The sequence below is a fragment of the Sphaeramia orbicularis genome, chromosome 21 (assembly GCF_902148855.1).
Source record: "Sphaeramia orbicularis chromosome 21, fSphaOr1.1, whole genome shotgun sequence".
NCBI classification, from domain to species: Eukaryota; Metazoa; Chordata; class Actinopteri; order Kurtiformes; family Apogonidae; genus Sphaeramia; species Sphaeramia orbicularis.
In genome coordinates, this window is record NC_043977.1 from 19,824,084 (window position 1) to 19,846,733 (window position 22,650).

General features: G+C 40.5%; 1 protein-coding gene across 8 annotated transcripts in view; it reads left to right on the top strand.

Annotated features, from left to right (window-relative positions):
* Positions 1 to 22,650, top strand: part of LOC115411903 (protein FAM126B) — a 47,116-nt gene that overhangs the window by 18,792 nt on the left and 5,674 nt on the right. For 4 of the 8 annotated variants that reach the window (XM_030124174.1, XM_030124173.1, XM_030124176.1 and 1 more), the window contains exons 3-12: positions 1,815 to 1,892; positions 4,335 to 4,436; positions 6,324 to 6,503; positions 8,071 to 8,151; positions 9,901 to 10,016; positions 11,685 to 11,780; positions 12,533 to 12,649; positions 17,539 to 17,626; positions 19,593 to 19,749; positions 20,469 to 20,639. In XM_030124174.1, coding sequence (XP_029980034.1) covers positions 1,842 to 1,892; positions 4,335 to 4,436; positions 6,324 to 6,503; positions 8,071 to 8,151; positions 9,901 to 10,016; positions 11,685 to 11,780; positions 12,533 to 12,649; positions 17,539 to 17,626; positions 19,593 to 19,749; positions 20,469 to 20,639 — 1,159 coding nt within the window. In that variant the 5' untranslated portion in view covers positions 1,815 to 1,841. Of the gene's footprint in view, positions 1 to 1,814; positions 1,893 to 4,334; positions 4,437 to 6,323; positions 6,504 to 8,070; positions 8,152 to 9,900; positions 10,017 to 11,684; positions 11,781 to 12,532; positions 12,650 to 17,538; positions 17,627 to 19,592; positions 19,804 to 19,974; positions 19,996 to 20,468; positions 20,640 to 22,650 lie in introns of all 8 variants that reach the window. The other 4 variants (XM_030124180.1, XM_030124181.1, XM_030124179.1 and 1 more) reach the window with 3 other exon arrangements.

A 22,650-nucleotide genomic window follows, 5' to 3' on the forward strand; every position in this document is an offset into this window, starting at 1 on the left:
TCAGAAACTTGGCACAGCACAAGTTGCAGTATCACCTCCAGACTGTATCCAAATCATCACTGCAGCCTGTGTCCGTTCCACCTCTCACTCAGCTACCCAACAAACACTTTTCTCTGTCTGTTTTCTGTTTTTGCATGCTTCCCCATACAGAAACACATGCCTCGCTCATAGGAGTTAGTGAGAATGTGCTTTTCATGTTTCAAAGTCTAAAGGAGAAATGGTTATTTTGGGCATTTCACTGCAGTTAATTTTAGCTGCTGGGTAAAGAGAACAGGTTCACAGGTACCAGCAGTCTAACATGTTTAAAGAAACACTGGACTTTCAGACGTCAGGAGTGACAGATCGGATTTCTATCACCAGTTGCAACCCTGTACCAAAAAATATGTAAGGATTCTCTGTGCATTTTGTGGAAAAACTTCCTTTTTTTATCATTGGAATATATATGTACGTGTTGTATAAGACTTCCCAGACATAGATCTTGAAGAACAAAAAGAGTTCTTGTGCTTAATATTTAAATGGAGAGTCTGTATAAATGCCTGGTGGTCCATGTCATCACTTATCCGTGGTGACAGGTTGGGTCGGCGCCATTATGTAACAGTGCAGCCAATGGCATAGCTTTACTGTACTGCTGCATTTGCATTTCGCATTCAATTTTTTAAGGTTGGCCAACCACACAATAAGCATTGTTATGTTTTTTTTTTTTGATGATGATCACTTTTATTTTGGGCTTTAATTTGTTCTCATACTTGGCTATAACACACATTTCAATCTTTGTTGTCTTTGTTATACCAATCACCTATTACATTACGACCACTGACAGGAAAAGTGCTAATAATTTAGATTATTTCATTACAATTGGACCTTTCACTGGGTTGGATATATTCGGCAGCAAGTGAATGTTTAGTCCTAGAAGCTGATGTGTTGGAGGCAGCAGAATGAGCACTGGGTCAAAGCATCTTCACAACTGCAGGTCTTGTTGGGTGTTCCTGGTCTGCAGAGGTAAGTATCAACCAAAAATGGACTAAGGAAAGACATCCCAGTGTCAGGACAGTTAAGCATCTGTGGGAGGTGTCAGGCAAATAAATCCAATCCATGTAGGCCCCTCCGCTCTACTTCCAGGACTTAAGGGAAGCTGCTAATGTCTTGGTCCAGATACCACAGCACACCTTCAGAGGTCTGGTGGAGTCTAGGCATCACATCAGTGCTGTTTTTATGGAAAAAGGGGGACCTACACAATATTAGACAGGTGGAAATAATGTTCTGGTCCCATAGATGCTCCATTGGTTGATATCCAGTTATTGTTGTTGTTTAGACCACTTTTGGTGGGTACAAACCAGGTCCCATAGTTATGAGATCAACACCAGTTTGCCCGTCAGCGGTCATAATGTTATGGCTGATTGGTGTAGTTCTGCTGATGTATATTTTAATATTGTACTAACAGTTTGTCATTATGACTTAATCAAAGCTTTCATTGTATTCTGAACATAAAGCAGAGGTTGGTCTGGTTCCTTCAGCTTCATCAGTCTCTGTTTTGGACTGCTGTTATTCTCATACATCTGTAAAGGCATTGTGGAAAAGTTAGAGCAGCAATCAAAAGTTTTAAAAGCACAACTTTTTCACCCAGGTTAGTCCCCATTAGATCTGGGGAAAAGAGTGATTTTTACAATAATTTGAGTTAGGTGGTGTCCACAATAGTTTCAGTGAAGTACCTACAAAATTTTAATGGCAGGAAAAACCCTGAAATGAAGCAGGAACTGAAGAGACTGTTCATGAATCAATATCTCCTTTGTCTTGCATCTGTGTGTGTCCACCAGGCAACCAAGGGGGGGTCTCTGAAGAAGATGCTGGGTTCAGAGCGCGGTGTTGTCGAAGAATGGCTCTCAGAATTCAAGGTAAATTCCGCGCCCTGCAGTGAACATGACTCATGTCAAGAAAATGAGTTCTGAGTCTCTGGGCTGCATTTTTAAGCAAAACCTCCAATTGCAAAGGAGTGCTTTCCATACAAGTGCATGCATGTCACCTTCCTAACATTCCAATCCTTTTGAAAATTGTAATTAAATTTTGCAAATACCTTGGTCAATTCAGGACAGTTAAAGGCTCTGCTTTTCAGAATGAGCTCTTTGTACCTTATCTAGTCCAGTCTCAGACTACAGCTCTATCTGAAGACATGTGAAACCAAAACTCATGCAGAAAGAATGTCAGATCAGTAGGAAAAGATCGGTACTAAGGCAGCCAGTATATTAGGTGTTCCTCTCAAAAAGCATTTAGCTGGAAGTTATTATGAAAATCCCTCTTAAGTATGTATTTAGCTCAACACGGATGTCAATTTATTCCAAGTGAAATTTAATAACAATATCATATAATGTCTGTGAATGACACACCTGCTTATTAACCAACACTGTTTTTGCTTATTCAGATAACAGATTAGAATGATAAAGTTTAGAACATGGCACGTGTAGGTGTATTTTTTGTTCTTTTACTTTGTGTTTATGTAGCCTAATCATATTAGTTGTTCAGGTGCATTCTGGGCATTCTAAATTCCACAGACATACAGCTGACATTCTTGGTAAACATGAAAACAAACAGATTATGCTCAAGCCTATGTGAGTGAGTGAGTGTGAGATCTCTCTAAAACAGTCACTGTATAGTATATCGTTAAAATAAAATGCTCTTTGAACGGTGTAGGGATTGTAAGGCAAAGCCAGTAAAGATGCAAGTAGCATGTTAGCCTGTGAAGAGATGGGAGAGGTCAGTACAGAACTGTAAAAAACAGAACGATGATATGATGAATAGTGAGGCAAATATATTGGTATGACTCATGGTGTGAGTGGTGCAGCCTGGGCACATCGTGTTCTGTCCTCAAAATGACCACACCGAGGCCGTGCTGTGAGGATATCTCTGCCTTCTGTCAGCTGCACGCGAACGAGCACAGTCTCAACCGTTTAAAGAAATTCACCCCAGGATATTCTGATCCTGCCAGATATCATCACTCTGTAATATGAAGTGCTTTCAGGGGTTTTTTTTGTGGGTCTCTTTATTTGTCAATCTGCTCTTCTTAAAAAGATTTTTCAGTGGGTGGCTTCCCAGAATTCTCAGTGCCTCCACCTAAAGAGAGAGAGATGTAGCAAAGATCTGATCATGATTTTTTTTCTTGCTGTTGATTAATATTTGTACCCATCATTATATATAATTTAATGATGTTTCCAGTCTGAAGGGTATTGTGATAAGGACTCTTAAACTTTATAGTTGAACTTATATTAATACAGTGTATTAAGTAGTATTTTCATACAGAGTAATGACAGATGCAATGCAGCTGCCAAAAATGTTTTTTGAGCGTAGATTTTACGAGGCGTACTTGAATACACCATTTCATCTGCCGCCACCTGTGCATTCTGCAGTTCAAAGAGTTTGGAGATTTCAGAGTTTAGAAGGTAAAAATCATCCACATTCCTGACTTATGGTGTTAAACTCTGACACAAATGGCAGCAGATAATCTGTAAATGACAGAAAAACACTGTTGAGATGATTTAATTTAATTTTTTTTTTTTTTTTTTTTACTATTGGACCACATTAGTGCAAATACTGGTACCAAATGGCAGAAAATCTACCTGCATGTATCACTTATTGTGCCACATTTATTTCTTCTGTGTGCTTATGACTTGGTCAAAGTCATTGACATATGTTTTATAGTGACCCTGTGTTAAATCATTATATTGCTTAACTTTTACCTACAAGAAAAGGTCCTTTTTCACAGAACATTCACATAATGGTTGGAAAACACACAGGTGTTAATAATAAATAAATAGCTAAATTCCCTGTCCCATGTTCTTAATTACTTCTGACATCTGAATATGACAGAGCCATGTTTAATATTAGTAACACTCATCAAATCCAAGTGTCTGCTGACAGTTAAATGGTTATGAACTTGGCCAGTCATGATAAAAAATTGCTTATATCACTCAATATTGATAATTAACTCAGATGTCTTGGGATTTAAAATAGGAAAGGATAGATTCGCAGACTCACGATGTTTTTATTCCAGCTCAAGTGAAACTAAAACTGACAGCGACAAGCAGTGAACCCGCCAACACACTGAATGAACGCATTGTATCTTTGGATTTTATCACCATTTATTTACATAATAAATGTTCTGAGATGTTAAACATGGTCTGAAAACTCTTCAAAGACGTCTAGAAAGATATGGAGTTTTGTAATGCAAAATATGTCTGAACCCTGAAGAATTGTCTTTTGTGTTTGTCAAGTCTTTTTTACATTTTGTGAAGAGATTCTGTGCCATATCTGACTAAGCCTTTTCTTTCTTTCTTTTTTTATAGTCCTTACCAGAAAATCACATCCCCAGCTACGCAGGCAGCCTTCATTTGAAGAAGTCCCTGGTGCCAGCTCTCTACAGAGTCATCCAAGACCCCAACAATGAGGTGATACTCAGAGGGCACACACACACACAGACTCACACACATACAGATACTCCCAAGTACTGCTGTTTTTAGCTCAGGGAAATGTGTTGCTTGTGACTCACATGGTGTAGTCTCAGTTGGCAGGAACCAAGAAACTGACAAACAGCTGTGTCTGCAGGGTCTACACATGCACACGCACACACATACATAAACGCACTCACGCTTGTACTGATACAACAACACAAACATGCTGTGCTCTGGGACAGTAATGATGGACGGACGAAGTGGCACATTACCTGTGAGATGGCACACAGTGTTCCTATACACACAAACGCAACTCTGACGAAGAGGAACATCTGCTGCCCACACTAAAAAACCTACTTTATTATTACTCTAGGTACACTGCAAACACAGGCACCTTGCTGTTTGTGTTTTAAAGTCATCTGTTTCCTATACCAACAATGACGAACCAGTATTTTCTCTTAAAAGGACACACACTTTTTTAAAGCAAAGGCCTCGAGCAGTCAATGAGACGGGACTTTAATTTCACTCCGATGATACAGTTGTGGATCCAATTCTCTGCCCCCTCTTTTTTTTTTTTTTTTTTTTTTTTAACCACGCTCTGTCACGATCGAATTTGGGCGTCAAGCAGCATGGGATCTAGATTCCATTAGTGCTGTCAATCTGGCTGCACAATCTCATTAATGATTAGGAAAGTGAACCAGCACAATGTGTGTGTGTGAGAAAGGATTGCAAAGTGTGGTTGACTGATGTGTGTTTAGGTTGTTTTTTTTTTTTTTTTTGCTGATGACACGAAGGAGCAAATGCAGTGCCAAGTTCATTAATGAGTTGCCACTTATTCCAGGGCCAGACACAGTACAAATCACACACACAGACAAAATATTGCTTGGGCACTCACTTCACTGACCTCTGGGTAGTGTAACTGCATTGGCTCGGCTGGCTCCCCTGGGACTTTCATTGTAGGGATTTACTGAATCTCAGCAAAACATCCCCCATGTGCCCCACCATGTTATGATCTGGGAAACATTCATTTAGACACAATTGTATTGACACAAGAACTGTACCTAATATTTAATACATTACTAGTGAGCATCCAGTTATATTAGAGAGACCTTTTTCATTTATTTATTTATTTATTTATTTATTAACAAAGTGGTCATTATTTGCTGCACTGGAACAGTTGTATAAAAGCAGTAAGCCCCAAAAAGCCATGGTTTACAATGATTTAGAGCAGCTAATGGGCCTTGTTAGGCACTCCACTTCATGTCAAGCCTAAAACCCCGAAAGACATCCAGAAATCACTGCAAACCCTAGCCTTGTGTGGATTATTGCTTTTATAAAGGGGCTTCTTTATCTGGTTACGGTTTCAGGGAATAAAGATGTGTCAATGAAAATGCAATTATTTATTGATTAGAAATAACCATTCATCCTCCAAGCGATTTAGTTCTCAGTTTTTAGAAGAAGCACTATATTGATGTATGTGGGTTGTAGTTTTTTTTTTTTGTTTTCCTTTTCTATCCTGTCCATCTCTTTTGAATCCCAGTCTCCATTAAATCAAAATTCAAAATAAAATGTGATTTCTGAAGTAGTTTTTTACCCTGAAGTAATACTGAAGTAACGCAATCACAGTTATCAGTGTGTGTGGGTGCGTGTTTAGGATTGGCTGAACACTATTCAACTCCTTTAAAATATACAAACATCAAAATGATCTGGTTCATAAATAAATACAGTAATGATACAGACTCATTTTTAATTATATAAATTAATTCAAGGTCAGTGCACCTGATTAATACTCGAAAAGTTTCGACAATTCCCATACTTGGATTTAATTATAGCCTAATTAGACTGACTCCTCTGCCGTGTTGTCTGCTCTCGTCTCCCTTCCAGCTGCTGGAGCCTGTGTGCCACCAGCTGTTCGAGCTGTACCGGAGCTCTGAAGACCGCCTGCGACGCTTCACCCTCCAGTTCCTGCCCGAGCTGGTGTGGGTATATCTGCGCATCACTGCCAGCAGGGATCGTCAGAGTAATGGCTGCATCGAAGCCCTCCTCCTGGGCATCTATAACCTGGTGGGTGTTCCTCCTCCCAGGCGATGTAGCGTGGCAACAAAGACATGACCTTTTGATGAGACAGGCAGCCTGGCCCTGATTTCTGCCCATGCTTGTTGTGAGATGTATTTATTTGTATCACTTTGCCTCCAAACAAACTCCTCGAACACACAAACTGACAGCAGGCTACCAGGATCTAATGGGTATTTTATTATTTTATTAGTCATTGTTAATAGACAAAGAAGGCTCCTTCTGTTCCCAAGTTTGTTATGATCTTATTTACATCAGCTGATATGAGGCAACATGTTACTGCCCTAAATGAATGAATATAGAGTTTATAGACTAGTAAAATGATCTGTATCGTTTCTATTCATTTTAGGGACAGTTCTTACAGTCAGATGTGATAAAATTTGTTTTTACAATCTGTAGGGTGGTGATGAATTGCAGTTTGTGGAAAAATTCAGTATACCGATATGCAAACCATTAGTTGTCTTTTAGATAGAGCACAGGTGGAACATTAGTGACACTGTAAGCCTGTTGACATGAAAGACGATCTACAGGGAAATCCTTCGTTAATGGATATACCGGGATAGATTGCATCATCAGGAAACACCCTTAGGGACTTGGGCTAAGAGCTGGTGATATCAATAGAGAACGCTTCATGTCTGCCAGCAGGGCAGAAGGTATGTTCATACATAATTTATTCCTCTATATCTATACCATTCTACACACATCCCCATAAAGCATGTCTCTCATCTTTAGTCATTGACGACTTTGCTCTCATCAGCCCTATCACATATTCAGAGATATACTGTCAGCCAGTGAAGGGCAGGACACAGACCATCAGCACACTGAGGACAGAATGGGAGATAAAAGAGGGATAAAGCCTGTGTGGTGCCACTTTCCAAAACCCAGATTTTGAGGGGTGGATAAAGTGATTCATGTGCATCTAGTCCAAATGCATCGCGTATCACATGTATTTATCCACATGTTGTAATCTTACTAGCACCACAGTTTGAGAATATACTAAAATGATTCCAGGAGTACTGACGACCACCACACAAACAAGTAAAACGAAGGTAATTACTCCGAACTCAAAAGTACTTCTGTGTCTTCAGTTTGCTTTTAGCTGCACACAGGTGGGTTACAGAGTAGCAGAACAGGAGGAACACGTACCAGATGGAAAAACATTCAGTTTTACATCTCTGTGAATGTACTAGGTTGTTATTTTGGCTGTGATTGTGTCTGGTGGAGATAATCAGGCATTACTTGTAGAAATGGCATCATTTTCAGGGATGCATTAATCTTTGTGTTATGTATCACGCTCTGAAATTGGAATTGAATGGTGAAGGTACTAGCAGTGACATTTAATCTGTCAGAGTCAATAACATGTAGCAGCAGAATGGTCTTACATTAGCTCAACAGTGAGAGCGACCGTGGATGGTGCAGCAGTTGTTACCGAGTATAGCACCAAATGTTATCACCCACTCCACAGGGAAAGGACAAACTGGGTTAAGTTTCAAAAGTAGAAATGTGAATTCAGTCATTCACTCTCCCACTCTGTCTTCCTCTCTGTCTGTATTTGCAGGAGATTGTGGATAAAGATGGCAACAGCAAGCTCCTCTCCTTCACAATCCCATCCTTGTCCAAACCTTCTATATATCACGAGGTAGGAATCGAGTCTCCCTTTTTTATTTTTATTTTTTAACCACACTTGACTCTGCATTGTCTCCGCTACTCTGGCCTTTACCTTTCTGTATTTTGCTGCTGCAGTCTCCTCTTTTTCATCTCTTTATGATGGAGAGACTTAATGAATTGAATATTTAGACAATGGCACCCAATTCAATGACCCACCCACTTCTATCTTCAGTGCTAAAACGAGACATGTTATCGACTTGTGCTCCCCTGGAATTCATTACCAAGGTGTTTAGCATCACAGGCTGACCTCAATGTTTATTAAGGGCAGGGAGTCACGATGTGTTATTATTTTATGCATCACTCAAAGCAGAGGGTGCACGCTGTACTTTCAAACAGTATGACGGCGCTTATGAGCCAATATGTGTTCGCTGAGGAGTGTTGATTAGACGACAGTGTGTGGCGTGTGCTGAGGGCGATTTATCGCTGTAATTACAAGCTTGAGAAGCTCCTTCCTCCATGCTGAGAGAATGAAGAAAGCATGAAAGAGGGAAGGCGTGCGTGCCCGTATGTGTATGCATGTGCGTGCAAATGTGTCAGCGTGCATGAATCACAACAAGCTTCCCAGGCTGTACTACGGCTCTGCACATCACATGGTTTTATCCCCAGGCTCGCAGCATTAGCATACACTTGAGTCTCTCATTTTGAATTAATCCTTCTCCCCCTCCTTCTCTTTGAAGCATCCAAGATACAACAGTAAATCAGCTCATTTTAGGAGTGATTCTTGCTTTGCACGCCATCAGAATGAAGTGGCCATGAGTTGTGACGTACCTGTGTTTTCTTTAAGCTAAGAAAGTATTTGCTCTAATGGTGGCAGGGGTTTTTATTTATCGCTGCTGCAGGATGCACTAGGCCTATATTTAAAGGCCTTTACTTCCTATTTTCTCTATATAATAAGCAGAAGTGGTTGTATTAAATATTAAACTGTGTTCTGATCCACCCTAGTTTGCAATGTTAAAAGTACTACACTGCACTTTTCTTTAAATGTAGCCCTTTACCATTTTAAAATAAATAGTATTACAGTGGATACATTTTCTTCATAGCTTAACTTAGCTTTTATTGTGTAAACATTGTCTTCCTGTTGCACTTCTAAGTTGCTACATATGGCAGACATTTTTCCTCCCCACTGTCACCTCAGTTTTGCTCCTGGAGGATTTGTTGGGTTTCCACTCTGTGGTATGGTCAAGAAGATAAGATATGAGGGTACTGAAATGTCATAAACAGAAAACCACATGGTTAAGTCGCTAAGAAATGAATGGAGTAAAGGACTGTGTGTATGTGGGCATGAGTTGAATAGTGCTCAGTCTGCAGGTTTCCTTCAGGTAAGGGCAGGTATTTTAAGGCATGGATACATCATACCTGATGATCAAGTTGGTGGATGAGGCCTTAAATATAGTAATTACGTTATTTAATGTGTAAAACTAGTTTAATTAAATGCTGCCCATAGGAAATTACAAACATAATGATGCAACAGATAGATTACTGAGAGCTGTGACGTTCCAAACTTTGGAAATTACCCACTTGGGCCAACAGAAAGAAATCATTTTCTCCTAATAAGAGTAATGCAGTTCAAAGGGAGTATTTGGCAGAGCACCGGCAGTATCATTGCTTTATGTGAACAGTAATAATGGCTGGACAGTAAAGCTACACTTAGGGCCACTCAGCCATTTGAAGGACACGTCAGGTTTTATAACAGACTGTGTTTATTCTTTTGTGTCTGCAGCCTTCAAGCCTGGGGTCAATGGCACTGACGGAGGGGGCGCTCTGTCAGCACGACCTGATCAGAGTGGTGTACAGTGGCCTCCACCCTCAGAGAGAGACCTTCACTGCACAGAACAGGTACCATTCGGATTCAACCAACTGTAAACCAAGCAAGGATCATGTCAGACGCAGTGCAAACTTTACTAAAGAGATTAAATTGCTGCAGTTTAGGCACATTGTGCTCTGTCTAGTCTGGTGCACTGAATGATGAGCCACAGGGTAAAAGCTTTGTTACTTCTGGAATAGTGAGAGATGGCAGTGCTGTGGAGAGTTCTGCTTCAGTAAACACATGTTGCATCAGTGGCTAAGTCCAAGTTCTGCCCTGTGGATGTCATCATACTCTCCCTTATTTTTTTTATGATGCAATAGTTCATTATGTCTTCCCTTTTCGTTCCCTGTAAGAGGAAAAGGACCTTTTAAGATGATCAGACTCTAACCCTCAACTCTCATTCAGCCTCCTCTGCCCAGAACTCAGCAGGCCTGAAAGCTTTTTTGGCATTCGCATTTTCTCTGCTGCTGCGGATGAATGATAATCTTAGCATAGTAATGAAGCATGCTGGAATCCTGCCAGAAAATGGTTTTCCACCACACAGAGATGAGCAGGGTTGCCCTTTGTACATGTGTTTGTTTGCAGAGGCATCAGAGCTCATAATATGAGGGCAGCACTCTGCTCTCTGGTCATCCTTTGTGTTTAAGAAAGCATCGTAGCCTTTGGGTATGATGAACACAAAGTGTCATAATTATGCTCTGTAGGTTTCAGCAGAGCCAGGCCTCACAGCTTATCGGGAAATCCATTTGTGTGGCTGCAGTTGAGATAGTGTTGATGAGGAGAAAGCCCAGAGCACCTGAAAGCAGCCTCCCCACTTCTGTCGATGATATACTGCCAGGCTGTTCACCTCCACATATTCATTGCCTGTTAGGCCCTTGCACTCCCAAGCTGTTTGTCATTACCACATACGCAGTACCACACTCATACCCAAACACAGACACACCAAACAGCATTCCACATTATTAAGATTTAGAGAGCTGTCTAAAAACGATAACCAAAACTGTTTTTTTTTTTTCACTTTAATACAAAAGTGTTTACCTGTGATATTGAAACTGTAGTTCTTCGAGCAGACGCCCTGATTTATTTATAAAGTGTTTTATAAGTATCTGCAAAGTGTCACAAATCACCTCAGTTCAAATAAAATATTTATTTCTGCCTTACGGTTTTAAAAAATATTTCTTCTCGCAGTTTTTCTCCAAAGCTTCATGTAACCTGCTGACTGCTGCAATATTGTCAAAGTCTAAATGACAAGTTGGCAATAAATCTTTTATAAACATAGCACCTTTATGACAAAACAATTGCACATGTAAAGAATGGATATTCAAGTACAGTTTATATCAAAAACATTGTAGAAAATCACACTTAAGTGTTCATCGTAAGGGCTATACATTGCATCAGTAATAAGAAAATATGTTTTCATACATGGATCACACTTCACAGACTGAATATTAGGCAGTGTGTTAACATACAATAACTCACAATCGCCTAGTTTGCATAGCAGAATGTTTTTCATGGAGTTCATCCACTGATTGAGTATTTCTGTGTTACATAAAATCAACTGGTTAGAATATTTCTCAGCAAAGAAGGACAAGTTTTTCTGTAGTATTTGAATACGTAAACAAACTGAATGACAGATGCTATTTAGAGCATGTTTTACTGACCCTTCTATTCTGATTGGTCTGTCATTGTGCTTGCAGGTTTGAAGTGCTGTGCTTCCTCATGCTCTGCTACAACTCCTCTGTGGTCTACATGCCCCTTTCTTCCTACCAGTCGGTGTGCAGAATGAGCTCACGGTAAGGGGAACATTTGTGAAGCATGACACTGTTTTAATTTTCTTTTTTTTAATCCGGTGTCCCTCCTGAACCTAGTTTGTGTCCACCCTCTCTTAGCCTGAGTCTAAAATAAATCACCTTCTCTGCCCTGTAGCCATACAGTGACCTCAATACTAACTGTCCCGGTTGCAAGAGGATTTGATAAACACTGTTTCCTTTGAGGGTTTCGTCTGTAATTGGCCAAATGAAAGCAAGTCTGTTAGAGGACCGTCTTGAATCTGGGAAAATCGAGACCACCTGGAGTTAGAATAAAGGATCGATGTGGAATTCACAATATGAGGCTCAAGAGTGGAATCGGTCCCTGGTGAATGTTCCACAGGAGCATACTGAAGATTCAGGATATGAAGACTTCCCTACTGTGAGCAACCAGACAGACAACCCCTGAAGCGAGCGCAGTCTAGACAGACTGCAAACTGTGACTGTGAGGATCGCAGAGAGGGAGAACGCCTGCTCTTTGAGCTGAGGCTCACAGGACAGACCTTCACCACCCCAGCGGCTAACCTTTGCCTAACCTTCACAAGTGTACAGCAGTTAAAACGTTTTACCCCCTTTTTTCCATCAAGCCTCATCTAAGCTGAGCTGTTCCCTGCTGCTGCAAGTAAAACAATCTGCAGACTCAATTTTTCCCCCCCTAAACCACCTCCCTTTGTCGCCGTCTGGTTGAGTATGACTAAACTCCACTTACACATGTGACTCGTGTGTTTTCTCCTCAGGCTGTGTGTATGTGGCTTCCCCCGGCAGCAGCAGAAGCTTTGGAGGGAACCGTGCAACCGCGTGCTGCTGGATCCCGAGTTCATGGTGCAAATGTTGACTGCAGTTTATCATGCCATGTATGTATCACACTTTTTTTTATTTTTTAAGAGGCTTTCGTCCATGCATCTCATGGGTGTTATTAGCTATTCAGGGTTGTGGAAGGAGTTCTTGAACCTTTAATTCAGAACTAATACGACCTTCTGAAAACACTCGGGTACAATGAAAACTGTAGAGTGTATTCTGAAGATCTATAAGTCGAGCTCATTTGACCTGTTCACACTAAGACCCATATTTTTCTAAGCAGGTATTTCCTTTCTTACACACGCTCCATTTTACAAAATATTCCTGTCCACGCTACAACACAAAAATGACTACAAACCGCTTCAAACACTCTGTCAAACATTCTTTCCAGCAGATTTTAAATTGTGGATACCATGGCTAATATTGGACATAGCACATGCAGAGGCTTTAATCTTTCATGACGCTGAGCAGTTTTCTTATAAGCTTATGTTACCCAAAGTGTTGTCAAAGCGTATATTTTACACAATGTAGATTTTGTAACAGCACAAGTACATATGTAGTTGAGCTTGACTCACAAAGAGAGCTGCACGATATATTGTTTGAGCGTCATCATCGCGATGTATATGTACGCAGTAGTCACATTGCAGGTCCTGCCATGTTGGAGGCAAATTTACTCAACGTGTTCTCATCTAATTTCAAGGATATCTGACACACACTGCGCGCAGCGATCCACAAATCACATTCAATCAGTTTGCCGAAGCAGATCACTCCCCTGCACATGCAGTGTGTCGCTGGTAACAACGCATAGTTTCCACTGGTAAGGTTTTGCCATAGCGCAGCACCACGTCCTGCCCCCTCAAATGAAAGTTTGCAAAGCTTCAGGAGGTAGGGAAAAGATAAATTTGCGATAAGTTTCACTTTAACTTCCACGGGTGGAACGGAATGGACTGTACTGCCCCGTACCTCCATAGTATTATAAGTCGGACAGAAACCGGTCGAGCCCCCCCTTGTATTACACACCGCCACACCACAACATATCAGTTCCACAGGAAACACTGCAACATTGAAAAATGAGCAACGAACAACAGAAAATCCCCTAAAGCGAAGACTTGGTGCCAAAAAGAAAAGCAATGTCAGTTATCTAGAATTATTTTGGCTGTAAGAAGGATGATATTGAAACGTGTTCTGTGTCGACAGTGCCTTGCACCTGTTGCCACAACGAGAGGAAACACAACTAATTTGTTTAACCATTTACGTCGGCACCACACAGTTATTATATCCTCCTGGGTATTTTTTTCATATTGCAATATACATCGCAGGGTTAAAAAAAAAAATCACAATGTCAGTTTTTTCCAATATCTTGCAGCCCTACTCACAAAGGTGTTCATGTCAACCTGGATCACCTACAAGTCATACACTGATTCATATACCTGTGTCTGATGTTTCTGGTGTACGTTCAGTACACAAAGCAACTACAGACACATGCTAATTGAGATGTGATGCCATCATTTTCCAGTCTTTGTTTTCCTTGTCCACACGGAGAGTTTTTGAAAATCTTCATTTCAGTTTCTGTTTTTGCAAGCTAATGTGTGGATGAGTGGCTGATAAGTTTCCACTTTAGTATAAACTTGGCTTTAATCTCCAGTAATGAATCATATTCCAAATCATCATATGTTTGTAATGTCTCTGTCCTGTGAGAACCACATACCTCTACAAAGTCCACTTTTCATAAACTCAGACAAAATACTGTTTCCAGATTTGTTGAAATCCATCTAATCCAAGAGGGGTTTTAACGAGTTTATTTAGCTTAAGTAGGAGGAACACTTCATCCTTGAGTTTATCCCAGATGCTCAAAACTAACACATTCGGTCGAACAATGTAATGAGAAAAGTAACTGCAACTTCCAGAAAATTTTAGTTGAGTAGAAATACAAATATTTACATAAAGTACCTCATATTAATGCAAACACAAATTAGTGAGGACAATGGCTTTTTCTGATAGATGAAACATATCTGGTTGGAAGAAAATCACATATTTGTTCCCCACCTGCGCACATATTATTATGGACAAAGATGCCTTTAGATGTCGCAATGTTTTCCCTTTTTTTTTTTGTCGTTTTTGCCTCCGCAGGACATCACTAATGAGGCCAGTCTATGTTCTAATGCGCTGTGATCTACTGCTGAAAATCTCCTAACAGCATATGTTAGCACTCTACCAAGGACAGAAACTCCTCACTGTACAGGCTGATTAAATCGGCAGTGCATTGTGGGAGCAGGTGATTTCATCCCCCTGTGAGGACAGTCATTGCAAAGCTGATTACGACTCCGCGATGATAGCTCCTACTCAGTGATGAATCCCATGATATGGCAGCAACTGGATTTACTACAGTCGGGGATTTTTAAACCAGGGGGGAATGGGAAAGAATGAGTATGCATTCTGCTGCATTGCCCCCAAGAGGGTGCACAGCAGAGATCAGTAGATTGGAGCAGCCAGGGTCCCTGGAAAAAAAAAAACACAGACTGTACATTTGTGTGTGTGTGAGAGAGTGAGGTAAAATAATAGCCTTTTTAGTAATCACCGCCATAGGTCATGTCAGTGGCAGCGCTAGCTCCCAATCTTGCACTAGCTGTTTGGCTGGAGCAGCAACACGTGAATGGCAACATGAATCCACAGCTCCTCACATGCAGAGGGACCTTGGCAGTCGCAGAGGACACTGGGATTTGGGTTAATATGTCTCCTAATGCTACAGCGCAGTAATGCCACATGACACGGAGAGGGAGGGAGAGACGTGTGGACCCGAGAGCAAATACATCCACTTATTCAATTCCAGCGTTTTAATATATTTATTTATTCTTATCTGCTTTGAAATGTGTTGTTCCCCTGTTTTTCATCCTTCATAACATCAGAGTCCCTTTTTTTTTACCTGCCAGTTCAACTAGTCTTTTCATCGCGAGTCTAAAGGGAACCCCACTCATTTGCTCCTGTTTGGGTGATTGTTGTATGTGCAGCTCCGGATCAAAGACCATTCAACGCACTGTACTTTTGTTGTACTATATATACTTTATTCACAGTATGCATTGCAGCTCTTCCTTTTATCCATTTTTTACTGAGTATATGTGGTTCTGTTGGATTTAGCTCCAAACTCTAAGCTCTTGTTAAAGGGCTCTATGTAGTATTGATTTTCCAAAATATCAACAGCAGGGGGAAGTCATAGATTGATTACGTTTGTCATGTCTTCCATTCCAAATGTTAGAGATTTTCTTGTGATCAGACAAGTGGAATTGAGGAAAGATTTTTTTGTTTGTTTGTTTTTTTGCCTGCTGACAGTTTCGGCTGTAGTTTCAGCTTTCATCAGAGCTGTCAAAAGCTTCCTGGTGTGACATGTCTAAAAAACAGCTGATCAGGTCAGGAAATTTTTCAAGATAAAATTTCCCAACCCAACCGTGTCTGTTCCCAGCTCCCTCGCCGCAGGTGAAAAATGGTGTCCTAGGTGTACGAGAGAGTGTATGCCCCCTCTTCCCTGTTTATGGTGTTGCTCCCACGTTTTCTTAGATGGATTAAGGCGGACATCAAAATAATCTTTCCTCAGTTCTACTAGTCTAATCACATGACAATCTCTAAGTAACAGGAGGAAGTCATTACACGGACACCCTTAACAAATCAATGCTATGTATCCGCAGACTGTATCACTCACTGAATAAAGTAAAAAAGTATCTGTTTACATACATTTGTATTAGGTATCATCAAGTTCCTTAAAACACAAACATCATGTTTCATAATCCTCACATACTGTATCAGCCAATATTTTACATAATATTATAACTCTGTTAGCTCAGCTCTGTTTTTAGACAGAACAGCCACAGTAATACCACGAATCACCTCCATTTTCTGTAGCTGCACTAAAGATCTGTTTGGAATCATCCAAACAAGGTCAGAATTGTCATGGTTTAGTCTGAACTGTGGATCAACAAGCGTCCAACTTAGCAAAGATAATAACATCACATGATAACTTTATCCCTTCATAAGCCTCACAATCAGTCTTATCCATGAAGAAGTCCTGCATTTTCAGCATTAAACTCCATTCTTTTCATTTACAGCTGTGCCCAGTGGTGAAAACAACAGCAGTGCTTCAGCTTTTATCATTTCGTCACTATCTTTGACTTTATTTCTTAGCAGTTCTCATTCCGTCTGGACACTTTCTGATGCTTTGGTCAAAGGCCAGTGGTGTTAGTTTTCCTCACTACGGGAGACCAGCAGAGTGACTCACTACTCTCTCTAGTGGTCACATAAATCCCCTGGCTCATCAGTGTGAATACATTCAGTGCATATTTCTACTATCTAATTCATTATTGTCTTTATCATAACTTCAAAGTTCTTTATTCTTAATACATTAATGGTCATGTTAGGTCATGTTTTTTTAGTATGTCAAAGTGGTAATACTATATATAGCCCCTTAAAAAGCCACATCAGAAACTAAGTAATATTATCACTCATTTGTCCTGCTGTGTATTTATCTCCATGAGGTGCTTTTGAGAGCTGAAAACACCTGGTGGTTTACAGTCTGCTCTTTTGTCTTGCCTCACTGAATTAAAACAAACACAGTGTGTATGAATAGTTATGCTAATGCTTTCATTAAATCATATTTAAAACATGAGACTAGATCTTGTGATGCAGGCTTTATTACTCCTTTTCTTTTGAAATTGTTTCTTCTTTGGGGTTGACAAACAATAGTGTGACAGAAGTTGTAGGTGCTCCGACTTGGATATGTGCCCAAGATGTCCTTCCCTCTTTCTATGTAGCTGCAGGCATTACTAAATAACTAATAATAGTTCAAGGGATGTGACTCAGACTTCAAGGCATCTTGTCAGACACTCCTTTTTACTCAAATAAGCTCACAACATGACAATGTTAAACTCTGGTGTCTGTGTGTTTTTTGTTTGTTTAGATACAATGGGGAGTGGGAGATGGGGCGGGAAGCTTTGGAGGACATTCTGTACAGAGCCCAGCTGGAGCTTTACTCCCAACCTCTACTGGTAAGAGAATCAGCAAAGTGTGTACAGTGTCAAACAGAGAAACAAAACTTGATCTTCACTAAGAGCCCCGGCAGAGTCCAAAATTATCATATAATTTCCTGGCTCACGAGACTGATGGCAGAAAAACCCACTGGCTCATAAATAACATTTTCAGGTTCAGGTTTCTTTATTAGTACCCATTGGTAGTGATTTGGCAGCACAGAAGAAAGATGTCCACTCATACACAAAAAACAACTAAATACAATACATTCAAATAAGTCATATGTTATAGTACTTGGTTAGATTTTGTGTTCAATTTATTTTTTTCGGTACATTTCATTGAGATAAGGTATTATGTCCAGAACTCCTTCCTCTCCAAGCCTTCATTTCTTCCTTTACAATAGATTAATTTTTGGTTTGATGTGTATCCACAAGACATTTTATCTTGGTATCAAACTGAATTACAATTACTTTACCGAGGAAGTGCAAAAGATATTACATAGTGTGCAAAACTTTACAAAGCTTAAGACAGATTCACGATTTGGATAGCATTTCCACATTGTCTAAAACAAAATTACATGAGGAAAATATTTTTACTAAGTACAAAACAAACTGATATTTTAGAAAGTAAATTTATGACACTTTTACGCGTGCCAAGATAAATTCTTAAGTAGAACACTTTTACCAGTCCGACAGAATTTCTGACAGCCAGAATTAAAAAAAAAAATAAATTCTCTGACCTGTATTCTATGATGATCCACCTACTATACAGGGTGGGGAAGCAAAATTTACAATGAATATTTAGTTGTTTTTTCTCAGCAGGCACTACGTCAATTGTTTTGAAACCAAATATGTATTGATGTCATAATCATACCTAACACTATTATCCATACCTTTTCAGAAACGTTTGTCCATATGAGTAATCAGGAAAGCAAACATCAAAGAGTGTGTGATTTGCTGAATGCACTCGTCACACCAAAGGAGATTTCAAAAATAGTTGGAGTGTCCGTAAAGACTGTTTATAATGTAAAGAAGAGAATGACTATGAGCAAAACTATTACAAGAAAGTCTGGAAGATACTATTAAAGAAGAATGGGAGAAGTTGTCACCCGAATATTTGAGGAACACTTGCGCAAGTTTCAGGAAGCGTGTGAAGGCAGTTATTGAAAAAGAAGGACACATAGAATAAAAACATTTTCTATTATGTCAATTTTCTTGTGGCAAATACATTCTCATGACTTTCAATAAACTAATTGGTCATACACTGTCTTTCAATCCCTGCCTCAAAATATTGTAAATTTTGCTTCCCCACCCTGTACTTCTGACTGGGTTATATTCAGATGATCAGTGTTAGAACAAAAAATATCCAGTGTCAGAGTAGGGGTGAGTCTTGAGTGCTGAGTTCAGAAAATGGAAATTGCACTGCTGTAAATGACACCAGAACACAGCAGAGACTTTCTGCATAGTTTATTATGTTTACCTGCCAGTGTAGCAGACGGGCTTCCAAGATTTACCCCTCAAATGGAAAATCTATCTACATTTGGCGCTCAGTAGCAGGACGCAAAGCCCCAGTCAAATAAAACCACTAAGAACACTGAACAAATTATGTTTTTTTTTTTTTTTTTTTTTTTTTTTAATCACTTGTCAGCACAGGCTACAACAGGCCTGATCAGCTGGTAGCAGATTTGCCCATTATACTCAAATATTTGCCAGAAAAGCAAAAAAGAAATGCTTATTCCTAATTTTATCTATTCTATTCTATTCACTCTGCCATTAACCAAATAACCACATAATACATCGGTTCAACAGGGGTTTGAACTGGTATTTAGTGTGACTATAAATGACAGAAAATATAACAGAGAACTCTCATTATCGTTACCCCCTTGTGTCTGTTTTAGTTTTTAGTAATGTGAAAACCCTGCCAGTCATCAGTCAACTCAAAATCAGGCTCACAATGTAGTAATATCACCATTTGTGTCAACCTTAGTTGGGGAATGCGATGAAGAACTCCCTGCCAGACAGCGCCCCCGATGAGCCGCGAGGCCGTAAGGTGCTCCAGGTGGAGGTGACGCCCACCATTAGCCGCATCTCCATCTCAGCTATCACCACCGCCTCCATACGGCGCCACCGCTGGAAGAGAGAGGGTAAGACCGCAGCAGGAAACACACCTACCGTCACAGCTTCAGCACTTCAGCGGGGTAGGAGAGACGCGACAGAACAGTAGATTCATTAGTACACACTTTTGTCATGCTTGTTACTCATTTAGTACCCGAGGGTAGGTCGGATAAGACAGTGACGCAAGGAGTGGGAGCAGTCATGATTCAAGCTGTAAACTTATGAGCTTCTACTGTTTTTTCAACCTGCGAAAGCCCGCAAGAGGGGACTTCTTGGTGAGAATAATTTTTCTGATGTTTGTTCTAAGCGGCGAAAAGGGGAAACGAGCCACACCATTAGCACTGTCCAAATGGTGTTTTATGTCAGTGACTGTATGTTACCGTGGTCATGTAGTCTCTGTGTTGTAGTTCTCGTGTCACTCACTGCTTCTCTTCGCTTGTCCTGTCATGAAATGTTTGTTGTGATCTCGATCACTAGAGAAAACGGTGCAGTGAAAAGTTATGGTTTCCAAAGTTAGGAGAAACTCATGACAAAATGGCGCCTTTCGTTTTATTTATTTATTGATTGATTTATTTATTATAAAGGAGCAGTTAAAAAAAGTAGATATATTATCACAGTCTTTTTCTGCTCTTCTTTTTTTTAAATCTACAAGTCAAGGCCCGCTGTGGCCCATGATGATGCCCCAGTCGATTGAGGCTCGCTGGCACTAAAGAAACACGTTTCCCCGTCTTGTGTTGTTGACTCCCAGATTGTTTTGACTACTCAAGCGATGCAGAGTTGAGCCTCACCGTCAATCCTCCTAGCCTCGCCCAGCGTCACCACAATCCCTGGGAGCCTGCAGCCAAAGAGGAGCGAGGAGGGCGGGCTCACAGCCAGCACAGCAGCAGCAGCAGCATCATTCCCCCCATCACACTCGAGGGTAGGGGACAGGGGCGGACACTCAGAGCAGAGAGGGTCTCAGGAGGAGGTTGCTCTTCGACCTGTATCCTCCCTACCCTCCTCCTCTTTCTCCCCCTCCTCAACTTGAGCGGGTTAACTCTGCCGTTTTTTTCCATTTTGGCTGCCTCTTCACTTCCCCAGAGTATACTAACTCATCCAGTCTATCAGACCCCTCAGCCGACAACCCTTCTGTTTCCACATTACTGATACTTTTCACCACACGAATGGAAGAGTCGCTTATTCTGGGTTTGAAGGAAGTGTGGCTATAGCGGCCATTTTGCATGGGCCTGTCATCATGCCATATCCTTTCTATTTTTTTCCCTCATCAAGCCTTTGTCCGGTATTCTTATAACTTCTGCCCTTGTCACTCACTGAGCATGTTCAGCAACCAGCTTGCAGCTTGACCTTTTACTCTGGTATTTCCTGGGGTATCTTGCTCAATTCTTCATCTCTAAGAATTGCTTTTTTTCTGCAGGTTTAACAGGAAAAAATACATCTGTTTTTTTAAATCTGGCACAAATATTCTTTTTTGTACCACCTCTCACCATGTAATTTTTGGGTCGCCCAGACCAGCAGCTCCATCTGCTGCTGCCATTCTGCAGAGAGGTGCTTTCCTTTTTATTTTGCAGTCCAGGAGCTTCATTGTATTCTAATTTATTTCTTTTTTTTTTGCTTTTTTTTTTGCCCCCACAGCTCAGTGAGTGGGAACGAACCCTTCATCATGCATGCGCACGCTACAGCAAGCTTGGAAGTTTTTTGCAGAAGCATTCAATCCTGAGCACTAACATTTCCAATGACAGAAGCCTAAATGTTAACATATCGCTACAGTAAAGGCTGCTCCACTGCCAAGGACTAAGCATACAGCCCATTTTGTCCTGTTATATGTGTCTATTTCCGTTTGTGTAACATCAGTCAGATCTCTTGACATAACCGAAGATCAGTTCCTCCCCTGGCTCATGGTCAGTGTTTTGTCTGAGTCCCATCTTGTCCTCTTCCCATGCATGTTTACTGATCTCAGTTCATTAGCCGTAAAGCAATCCTCAAAGTTGGTGCAGTCGGCAGAAGTGTAAAAGAGAATTTTTTTAGAGTAGACTGATCACTTTATTTCTCTGTAGGCTTTCTGAAGCATGTTAGTTCACTGATATTGGTAGACCTCTGTTTATTTTTAGTCACCTCTGAAGACTTCCATATATGTATACGGACATTGTATACTAAACTAATTTGCTTGAACTTTGTCTTTCTTGGAAGCCATTTATTTTCATTAATTTCACTTTAGTAAGAATCTTAACTCATGTTCAATCCAAACTTACTTGAGGTTGCTGATACATAATAGTTAACATTTGGTGGATATGCATATATTCAGTTGTATAGTTTAGTTTTTGCTACATCTGTACATTTTCCAAGATGGTAGAAACTCCATAATAGTGAGAGACAACAGTTATAAAATGATTTTTGATGTTAAACATTGTTGTAATCATAGTCTATTGTGTTGATCCAAGCATATTTTCACTGGTTCTACATTCATGTATTTGTAACTAGGATATGGTTTTAGTAATGTTGTTTGTGGCAGACTGTTCTGTAATGTATAACCACAATGGAGGAGGGAAAGAAGAGACAAAGAATGGGATATTACCTCGAAATAGGCCAATTTTCAAAGCATACTGAAAGTCCAGTGGAAGGGAAAGAGAAGTGCAAAACACTGAAAACCACAGCACAGTCCTTTAATTTATGAGTCTGTTTGTAAAGCCTGGACTTTTCAGACTTGAAAAGGATTGGGTCTGCTTTTGATGGCCTGCATCATGAGCTGGCAGCTCTTTAACCCGGGGTGCTATTGATCTGACGAGGTGTGTGGACTCGCCTCAGTGCTCTCCACAGATTGGCGGGCTCGTCTCTGCCGGCCAACTACGTGACCACTGGGACGGTGCTGCAGGAGAAATGAGGAATGGGGCAGGAGAGCATGTGTCTTCTCCTCGTGTTATGTGCATGTCAGT